The sequence below is a fragment of the Etheostoma cragini genome, chromosome 21 (genome assembly GCF_013103735.1).
Source record: "Etheostoma cragini isolate CJK2018 chromosome 21, CSU_Ecrag_1.0, whole genome shotgun sequence".
Lineage (NCBI taxonomy): Eukaryota > Metazoa > Chordata > Actinopteri > Perciformes > Percidae > Etheostoma > Etheostoma cragini.
This window is the reverse complement of record NC_048427.1, coordinates 18,430,355-18,440,631: the sequence shown is the minus strand read 5'-3', so window position 1 is coordinate 18,440,631 and position 10,277 is coordinate 18,430,355. Positions and strand designations below refer to the sequence as shown.

The 10,277-nt window shown below is 42.6% G+C and overlaps 2 protein-coding genes across 16 annotated transcripts in view; one reads left to right on the top strand and one right to left on the bottom strand.

Annotated features, from left to right (window-relative positions):
* The window catches only part of acbd4 (acyl-CoA binding domain containing 4), a 21,726-nt gene extending 18,363 nt beyond the window's left edge, over positions 1-3,363 (top strand). For all 7 annotated transcript variants that reach the window (XM_034861363.1, XM_034861360.1, XM_034861365.1 and 4 more), the window contains 4 exons: positions 237-450; positions 756-967; positions 1,616-1,669; positions 2,293-3,363. In XM_034861363.1, coding sequence (XP_034717254.1) covers positions 237-450; positions 756-967; positions 1,616-1,669; positions 2,293-2,421 — 609 coding nt within the window. In that variant the 3' untranslated portion in view covers positions 2,422-3,363. The remainder of the gene's footprint in view (positions 1-236; positions 451-755; positions 968-1,615; positions 1,670-2,292) is intronic.
* Positions 3,364-7,523: 4,160 nt separating this feature from the next.
* The window catches only part of LOC117937379 (rho GTPase-activating protein 23-like), a 66,604-nt gene continuing 63,850 nt past the window's right edge, over positions 7,524-10,277 (bottom strand). For 8 of the 9 annotated variants that reach the window (XM_034861306.1, XM_034861304.1, XM_034861303.1 and 5 more), the window contains 2 exons: positions 8,825-8,856; positions 7,524-8,716 (listed from right to left, as the gene is read on the bottom strand). In XM_034861306.1, the coding sequence (XP_034717197.1) occupies positions 7,742-8,716; positions 8,825-8,856 (1,007 nt within the window). In that variant the 3' untranslated portion in view covers positions 7,524-7,741. Of the gene's footprint in view, positions 8,717-8,824; positions 8,857-9,774; positions 9,800-10,277 lie in introns of all 9 variants that reach the window. The other variant, XM_034861308.1, reaches the window with a different exon arrangement.

Below are 10,277 nucleotides of genomic sequence, written 5' to 3'. Positions count from 1 at the left end.
CATACTTCTGCCCCCTGTATTTTAAGGAAGAACATTTATTTATTTAAGCGTTTAACTCTGGACATTAGACCGCCGTCCTCTCTCCCACCTCAGATTATGTGTATACTTGCATACTTTTACAATATGCTGGCAGTGCACTTCAGTCATTTTATTTTTTCCATTTATTTTATTGCCTTTATCCTTATATTTGGTCGGGGGGGTCACATAAGACTTATTCCAAAGCTTTTCTTTACCAGGTTCCAGTTCCAGTCAAGACCAATGGTTTTCACAACGGCCATGTGTCGCTGGAGTCCTCCCCTGTCTGCAGCCTTCAGCTGGAGGGGGGTCTGGAAGTCCGACAGGTCGGGGCCGGGCAAGGTGGAGAGGGGGCCGAGGGTGGGAAGGGTCCGGGTCCCAACAGGAGGAGTCGGGCCTCCGGCCGGGACGGTTCCTACCACAACTGGAGAGAGCGTAAGCCGTTAACATGTAGAAGTAGGGCGGGGCGATATGGAGAATATCAAAAATGATCAGATACATCAGTGTCTATATCGCAGCGATATTGTAGGGTTGATAGTTGCTACTTACAGTAAATATGAATACAATTACAGTTTTGATAGATAATCACTAGTAATGTGGATACAATGACTAAGTGGGTTATTTGTATAAAATAAATAACAAATTGCAAGAATAAATGAATAAAAACCACTTGGTTTGCATGGCCCTATTGATACTGGATGTCTGATTAATGAGGGTTAAATAACTGTGTGTGTGTGTAGGCGGCGTTCCTCAGGGCGGTCCTCGTTGGAGGCCCCCGGTCGGGGGGGAGGGGGCCGGCCGAGGCGGAGGCGACGGCTCGGAGGGGGGGGCTGACAGGCTGCAGGACGCCCAGCTCCAGCAGCAGATCATGCTGGCCCTGCGGAGGCTCCGGGACGACATGAGGAGCGTGATGGAGCGGCTGGAGGTGGTGGAGAGGCTCGCTGCCACACACGTAAGATCCAATCAGAATCCCCACATCCCGCTCCACTTATGAATGGTGCATACATACAACATATTACACATTAATATGAAATAAACAAAATGCTGAAACAAATGTATTTGTACAGAACAACTGTTGCGTAAGGAAAAAAGAGGCTGAATGGACATGTGTGTGCATTGGGCAGCTGTATACTCCAGAACGGGGGGGGGGGGTGTTATAAGCAAGAAACCAATAGTGGTTTAATGTGGTGCTTTTGCATGATGAGAAACTCAGTTTTACCGATTTTATTAACTAATTATGATTAGTTGATAAAATCATACGAGTGTTTGCTTACTACGAATTTCTTTAGTCGTCCTCGTACCCAGCTCTAGTTGTATCATCATCATCATCATCATCTCCATTTCCTAAAACCGCTGGTCACTGTAGTCTTCATCAGTCAAATATGAGGAAATGGTGTGTGTGTGTTGCGCGTGTGTGTGTTGCATGGAATGTGTCACCCAGTGTAGCACAGAGAAGAAGAGATGTCAGGCCACAGAGAAACACAAACACACACATGGAATTTGGTGACAAAGAAAATGGTAGCATGTCACTGGATTTAAGCTTAAAGGGGTGTGTCTGTGTCTCTGTGTGTGTGTGTCGGTTTGTCTGTCTCCCTCCCAGGCCCAGAGTTTAGAGTGGAGACCGTGTCTACGGTGTTCAGCCTCTAAAGAGCAGGTAAGAGACCAGCAGCATCTCCGCTGCACCGTAGTTAAAGGGTGTCTTTGGTATTTTTCGCCATGTTTTTGTATGAGTGACTGCAGCCAGTCTGCAGCAAGAAACAAGCTGCAGTGTAAAGTTAACGGGCTATTGCGCGCCTTCAATTTCCATCCACTAGAAGTTATTTTTGTCGACGACATGCTCATAATGTTTGACGCCGTTATGGAAATGATCCCGAGAGAGGGCGAGCTTTTAGTTGAAGAGTAACCCTCTTTAACGTGAAACAGCCCCAAAATCGGTACGCTCACCAGACTCCATTTAAATAAAGAGTGATTTAAAAATACAGAAGTTGCCCTTTATAGTTACATTTCCTTTAGTTCTGCAGTCTATTGGTACACTGTTGACTTGATTTTAAAACATGCTAAACTCCAGATAATGTCTTTAATAACTGCTGAACGGGAGTGTCTTGTGATTGCCGTCTAAGTTACACACCCTGAAGATGTACTGGCAGCAAGTTGTCAGATGTGTGATGTTGAGTTCCAGTCAAGTCTTCCATCCCTGGTTTTAGCCGGTGGCGTGTTGTTGATGCTCCTCACCCTGCTTTCCCTAGTAACTAACAGGATGTTTGATTTTTCTCTCAGGAGGAGAAGTGGTGGCTGTTTGACGTGTCGGGTCAGACCGTGGTCCTCTTCCTGGTCTGGCCGTTTGTTGCCCAGGGTCTGGTCTACCTGCTGAGGAGAGCGCAGAGGAAAGGTCGCATATCTTCATGAAGTAAGCTGCTGAAGACGTCAACCACTCGCCTATAGTAATCCATCGGCGCAAGAAGTTTAATTTGTACAGCAGAAGAGATTGAATCAGATATGAATTCCTCATTCTGTGCACTGAAAGGAGGGAGAGGCGTTTGCTGACTGGCGGTCTGCTCGGAGAGCGACGTATCGGGTTGAATTGTACACCTCCGGATCCAGAAATCCTCTTACTCACTACAGCACATCATCTATATTTAAATTATTCCAGTGTGATAAGCTGGCGTGTGTTTGGCAGCGGGAAGCAGATAATGAACGTGATATTATCTTTATTGATCTGATCATGAGCCTGAGATGCTGATTAAGCCTGAATAAAGACTTGGATTTTATTAATATATTACTCAGTTTAATGAAACATTGTTGTACATTCGACATATTCTGTGTACTTTGGGGTTTTGCTACCATAACATCAATGTCTTTTGTAATATTCATAATATTATCAAAATTGCACAATGCAGCCCAAGTATCAGCTTTCAAATGGAAGAAGTTGACGTAAAGGTGTCGTGCTAATAAGTCATGCAGTTATAGTAATGTCACCGTCTCTCTGGTACGGGAAGGGACCACTATCACCATTGCTACACTTGTTATTCAGTTGTAATCTTTCAGATCAGATTCTTGACCAGTGTCTCTTACAATGAAAGTCTTTTCAATCGTGTGCTAACTGTACATTGCTTACAACTTCTGAACAGTCACACCTGTCTAATTATGTAGCTCAAATGTCAACGTTAATCCGCTGGAGTCGTCTACTGTGACTCCAGGTGTAATCACATGATAAAATACACTGCAATGACAAGTTTAATGGAGACTTATACGAAATGATGGAAGAACTGTATCAAAACTGCCCTGCAATGTAACAGTCACGTATAATGAAGGCATGAGCTCAAATTAAAAATCTATATTGAATAGAAAGTTGGCTTGTGTCTTAGTGGTAAATATGAAGAATGTTAATCATATGAACTAGTCTGTGAGCTACTTTGTTTTAGGAGCGTTAGGTGTGTTTTGATAAGTCTGGCTAGTGCGCATAGCATTCTGGGACAGGGAAAGAAACGTGCTCTGGTTTATTGGTATTTCTTTAAACCAATCGCCACGGGCAGTGCTAACAAGCGCCGCTGCTGAATAGTCTCATGAAGGAACTTGTTTTGGTGGAACGTGTGTACATTCAAAGTAATTTTAGTCAACAGAAAACTCCACAAATTAATAGTTTGCAGAATCCACGGATTTCTGAAGACTATTGTTACCTGGTCCTCAGATCTCTGCAGGGTAAATCCTGACAGCTAGCTAGACTATCTGTTCAATCTGAGTTTTCTGTTGCACGACTAAAACAAGTTCCTTCCTGAGACTATTTACAGAGGTGCCAGGGCTCTGTTGGGCACACAGCCAAATAAAATAATGCCAATAAACCAGAGCACATTTTTCTCCCGTCCAGGAATGCTATGGGGACTAGCCAGACCCTCCTTCACAGCGCTGTGGAGAAAGGTCTGGCAAAGCAGGACTAAATTACTCCTGGATAGGAAGTCACTATAATGTTATACTGATATTATGTGATAAATCCATTGCTATTGCATCAAAATATCGCATGTATGGGAATATACAAGGGTTGAAATAATTCTCCATGTCGCCCACTTTTACCATCAAGAAGATACACAGAGGACAATTGATTTCCCAGGCTGAGTTGCACTTACCATTATGTAATTCAGTGGAGTGCCTCTTTACTTCGGGCTCATGCAGCAACTGTTTCTCCTCCGATTTCAGCCAGCAGCTGGAGGAAGATGGAGTGTTACAATATACTTCTGTTAACTGAAGAGGTTTATAATATTAGTGTCTGAGATGCATGGTAGAGGAACATTGTTTTTCAGTCTCATTAAATCTTTACACATACTGCTGTGAAACTAGAGGCTTGCTATCATTACTGTTACACTGTGGGAGGTAAAGTCACATTTGAATTCACTTGATACCCATATTTCAATGAATAAAATACACACAACCCCTTTTCCAAAACAAATAATTTAATATATTATGTATAATAATTATATACACAGGTTAACGTAACAAGGCTTTGTACAACTGTTACAAAATTGGTCCACGCACAGTCACCCACGTCCATAAAGCACATGCACAAGGGCACACAGAGAGAGGACAGACTGAGTCTAGATATGATTAAGACAAACATGGAGTCTGTTTGGATGACAGTGGTTGGCAGTGCAGTTTGCTTCTGCTCCTTTTTTTTTTAAAGATTTAGCAAAACAAGTTTTGTTAATGGGAGCAAAAAATACTGCTCATGTGAAAAGGAAAAAAAATGCTAATATAACACTCAGGTAAGACTGGTTTGGGATTTAAGGAGGTTATTAACACACTTAACTGCTCCCATGGCAATACTCTTAGCAACAATGATATACAGGCAACAGGCAAGACAATGTATAAACAGGAGACTTGCTGCTCTCATAGGTCTCTTGGCTCTTTACTGTGGATTTTGTCCAATTACCCAACCAGAAAACAAATTAAATTTTGGCATGACTTTGCATAGCTGCCTTAACACTTAGCTCCTCTGATGAAATTGTAGTAGATAATAGAAATAGTATCTGCAGAGCTCAGGCCCTCCTCCCCTAACATACCTGACACAGAGAAGCACAATAGGCTTGAACAATTAGTTTGCATATTTATATACGTCACTGAACCCATGCACGTATTTGTTTAAGTCCACAGATGCATTGGCATAATGCCAGAGTCCATCCAGAGAGAGGGAGTTGTTTTGCTCCCACGGATCGTTGAAGTCCCCTTTAGATCCGCAGGAGGCTTTGGAAGAGCTTGTAAAGGGCAGAGGAGTTCTCTGCAATGCAGATTCCTCTGAATTAGTGTCCTGTGCTGTACTCGGGCTGGTAGGTAAGCGTGCATGTGTGATGTTTGACCACGTGGGCAATGTCAAAGACATCATTAGGTAAAACTAGAGGGGGGAAGACACCAGCAGGTACAGCACAGTGGGTTTGCTCACGTCTGAAGTCTTTGCTGGTGAAGGTTAGTTGTCATAGCAGCTCGGCTCTGGAGTCAAATTTCAAATGTCTGATATGGCTTTCTCTCATTTTTTACTCCTCTTTTAAATTTTAAATTTAAAGGTTTCATCTTAAAAAAAAAGAACTTTTTAGAACTAGAGACCATCTTGTGATGGTCTAACTGTAACCCCCTACATACAACGTCCTTGCTAGGATCACACCCATTGGCCTTGTACACACCTGTAACGCTTTGGACTGCGTTTAATTTAATTTAATTTTTTAATGCAATCGCAAATTAATTTAATTTAATTTTTTAATGCAATCGCAATTTAAGCAGGTTAGCCATTGTTAGCGATACCAGTTAACAGCATGGTATTGTGCTGTATTTTGTGCAAATAACGCTGCGGCAACATAACCACAGACAGAAGATGGACAGGACTGAGTGTACAGCTGGTTTATTGAGACAAAAATAAGAAGGAAGTGACATTGTGTCGGTTCTTATGTGCTTGTAGCTAATCCTACATTTCCCACGAACACTACATTGTAAAGTGTTATACAGCCATTGGCTAGGTTGCTAGCGCATGGCATTGATTACGAGCTACGCTGAAACGAATAAGACCAACAGAGCAGTGTGAAACAAACCAAAGGAGCTGAAATAAAAGCTAGTTACCAAAAAAACTCGAACTTTTGGCTAGCGGAAAATCTGATTGGCTAGTAACTTCAAAATCAACTGGCCAAGGTGATCAGAAAAGTGAACGTAAAGTCCTGGGGTCTCATTTATAAAACTGTCCGTAGGATCCATACTAAACCTGTACGTACGCCAAAAAAACTTTCCGATTTATAAAACAATAAGCAATGTTCCTTTTAGAAATCACAGATTACCCTTGTGTGTGCGTACATGAATCAGCCTCTTACCCCGCCCTGTACACGTCCATTTGTAACCAGAAATAGTCAAAGCACTTCATGAATGCTGATCGGTAAGATCAGAGTTGTAGGACACATTCTCCCGACAGGTTAGTTTTTTATAAATTCCAACCATTTCCAGCCCCGTTTTGAGCATACATTTATAAATGAGACCCCCGATTACTTCAGCTCTTACTTCACCATGTTGAATTTGGTGGTCGGCTTTGCTTGGGTTACTGTGACGTTTTCCGACATTCCGAGTCGAATTTGAAATTCCTGACTTGGAACTTCTGAGCACAAATGGAACGCAGACAATGTGTAGGATTGAGAAAGTCTTACTTACTTACTTCTGGCACCACCTAAAATAGCACACTACACCAGTTTTCAACAAACAACTTGTTTAGAATCTTATAAAGAGATATAATCGCATGGTTAAATGTTGCTTGTTGGAGTGAAAGGTTTTCTTGGATTTCTTGCCATTTCAGCATGTTGTTTTAGTGGTTTAAGGAACGGGTGCACTCTTTAGTTAGGATGATCTTCTGCCTTCTGCTCTGAAATGGACCCTACTTCTCTTTTTTGGTATTGAGGTTTGCATGGCGGAACACAGTATCGTTTTCAGTTAAAGATTTTACACTCTGCTTTCTTATCTTCATCTAAAAGCAGATTTTTCCACTAAGCTGAATACACACAGTGATTTGTCATTTGAACATGAAAGGTTATTGGATGAAACCCTTTCAGGTGAAAAGTGTATCCAGTTATACTGCTGTTAAGGCAAAATCAATTAATTTTAATGGTAATTCTAACAGTCGTGATTATTGGATTCGCTTCGTGGGGTGAAATGAACTGAGACCTTAATACTTGAATTTGCACCACTGAGAATATATAACCAACTGTCGATTAGCATGCTACCTAGCTCAGAGATTTATTGTGACTGACTGACATTAGCAAGTCCCTGGCTGGTTTGCATGTTAGCTTGTCAGCTAAGGTTTACCTACTACCCCTTGCCAGTACACACTATCTCACCAAGCTTTTAGCATCGCTTATTTCGCAATTCGCCATGTCCATTGTGTGTGTGTTTGGTAAAGTGAGTAAAGGATTAAAGATGATAAGTAAAAGATTAAAAATAAATAGCTTAAAAAGTAGTTGAACAGTGTTATTTCCATATTAATAAAAAAAAAAAAACGTAAGTTATCTTATTTTGGAATGAAACTCTACAGCTGCTCACAATGGGAAATAATTCCTTTGAGATCTTGTCTCCAAGTCCTGTGCCAAAAATAAAGTATTGAAGAAAGAGTATTGAGCGATATGACGGTCACGTGGCTTTAGAAGCAGGTGATCCAGTGTTTGTGAGTTAAGGGCAAGCACTTGGTACTGCATTAGTAGATGAGACAGTCAGGTTAAACAACCACCGTGTGACGACGCCACGCTCTGGTCTTGTCCTGTGGGCCCAGGGCCGATCTCCTCAGGACCACAGCCTGAGATCCCTGGGAGCTCTGATCTATCCATCCAGAGGAAGTGGAGGAGAGATGGGGAGAATCCTGGACAAGATGAGGGAGGGGATCCTTTTGCTCAATTGACCCAGGACCCACAATTGATCCCTGAGGAACCCCAACACAGCCATGCTGACCTGGTGTACCCTCAATTACTCTGATCACCTCCACCCTCTCTGCTCTACACCCTCGGATTCTGTCCTCACTCCTGCACAGCTCAAGGTCTAGATTCATGGAAACCGCCCTTGTCCTCCCACCTCTTGTCTTCCTGTAGCGGACTGGCACTGACTGGTTCCAGTCTGGCGGATGGTAAAGGTTTGGAAGCCTGGTGGGGCAGATCCAGAAAGGGACTTTGGGGTGTCCTCTGGCCTGATTGTGAGGCCTCAAATGGGAAGTAGGATTAGACACTGTGGGTCTTGGGTATGTGGCATGGATCTGATGGTCTGAGCAGAAGAAACTGTTTGAACAAAGTTGCGGTGCGTTTCTCGCCAAGGTTCTTCTCCGCCTGTTGTCCTCCAATTCTTTTGCACCGTGGTCTGTTACATTTCCCATGTCCGTCTCAGCCTCTTCTTCTCCAGACAATACATCTGTCCCCTCTGTGGTCACTCCAACTATCACCCCAGTTTCCTTTTCATCCCTTTTTTCTTTTTTAGGAATGGTTTGTTCTCCCTTGACTGCCTCTTCCTCTCGTCTATCCTCTTCCTCCTCCCCTCCTCCCCCGTAGTTGCTAGTTTTGACTGGCTCATGGTCGGAGTCCTCGTCAGCGCTGCCGCCCTGCAGGTCGGTACTGAGGCATTTTTTGCGTTTGCGGGTCACAGCAGAGATAATGGACTTAGGCAGGAAGTCCCTGGCATTCAGGTCCTTCTTGGAGAGCGAAGAAAGCTGAAAGGTTCAAATTCCAGTCAAATAATGGTCATACCATACTTCATATTCAAGAATCCATGATCCTAACCCCAGAATAAAAGTAAAAGTAAGTGACTTCTTGCTTACCTTTGTCTTAAGTGAATCGCTGGTGGTGGAATCTAAAAGAAAAGAAAGATGTTGATTAGAACCATGTCGTTACTGGTGGTAATAGTGTTAGGAGTGTTGCAATGGTGTGATCTCTGCATAATGAAAGCACACACTGCAATCTCTCAGGACAACTCTAGCCATTTAGCCGAGAATTCTTCTTTTGAATCAAGAACACAACTGCAGTTTTCTCTGACATTACTTTAAGTAGCAAAAATGGCTAGAGTTCACCTGTAATATCCGCAAATAGGGGTGTAACAGTACAGTACAGTACAGATAGTACAGTTTGGTTCATACCCGAGATTAGGAGTCACGGTATAGTATTTTCATTATAGAAACAAGGAACATTTCAAATATGTTTGTATAACGCTGTTCGAACAATAGGCTGTAAAACCGAAAAGCATCTCTTATGCTATGAATTTGCATACCGGTGACTGGCACATCCGGGTTATGCCATCGATTGTGAGTTAGAACGTTCAATGTGCAGTGGAGCAACGGCGACACACTGTCCTCTCGCTCGCCGTTGTTGTTGTAGCTGATCTTGGAACCCACAGCTCCGGCGTTTCATTTGCGCCGCTCACCGTAGTGTGATTGACTCGCACGCAAAAAGGCTTTGTTGAGCTAATCTCAGCACATTGCAACCAGCGTACAGCAAATATTTGGGGTGAAAGTTGCACTTGTTAACTTTTTTCCTGCAGATATATACAGTGTATAAATGTAAAAACTGTGTATTCTGCGTATGGCCGTGTGCACTACACCGTGACGGTTAGGCACGAGTACGCAAACTGTTATAGCCATGTCAGCAAGACGGATGAATGATGATACATTGGTGGGAAACCAAGACTGAAAGAAAGAAAACTAATGTGTAACGGAATCCAAAATGCAATAGAAACACCAAACTCAAACACACAAGCAGGAAAACCTGGTCCTACCGAAGAGGCTGATCCACTGTCTCAGCTAGAGAAAAAGAGGGCAGAAAGGTCCAGAAAAAAAGAAAAGAGATATTGAGAAAAAGTAGGAAACATCATGAATATACAGTACACAGGCAGAAAAACAACAGCAGGAGAAGTATAGAGATCTACTGGGAAAGAAAAACCACATTGAGCTGAGTTTCACTTAATAAGGCCACCAACTAGTAGCATTAGGAGGGTAGAGTGTAAGAGCGTAGGTTAGATTTGGAAGCAATTAAACATTAGGTTTCGATTGGTCATTCTTATGAAAAGCTCTTTTCTCTGAACTGTTTTAAAGACGGTTCCCTGTGTTCCTTTGGGGTGAATGCAAACTAGCAATGATTCCAGCCTGGTCACAGTGAACAGAAGACCCAGATAGGAAGGTTTTGCATTCTTGTAATTATCTTGCTTTACCTAGTCAGTATACATCAGAGTGCTTCTTGGATAATTAAACAGCATCTGAAACCATATATATTTATATATAT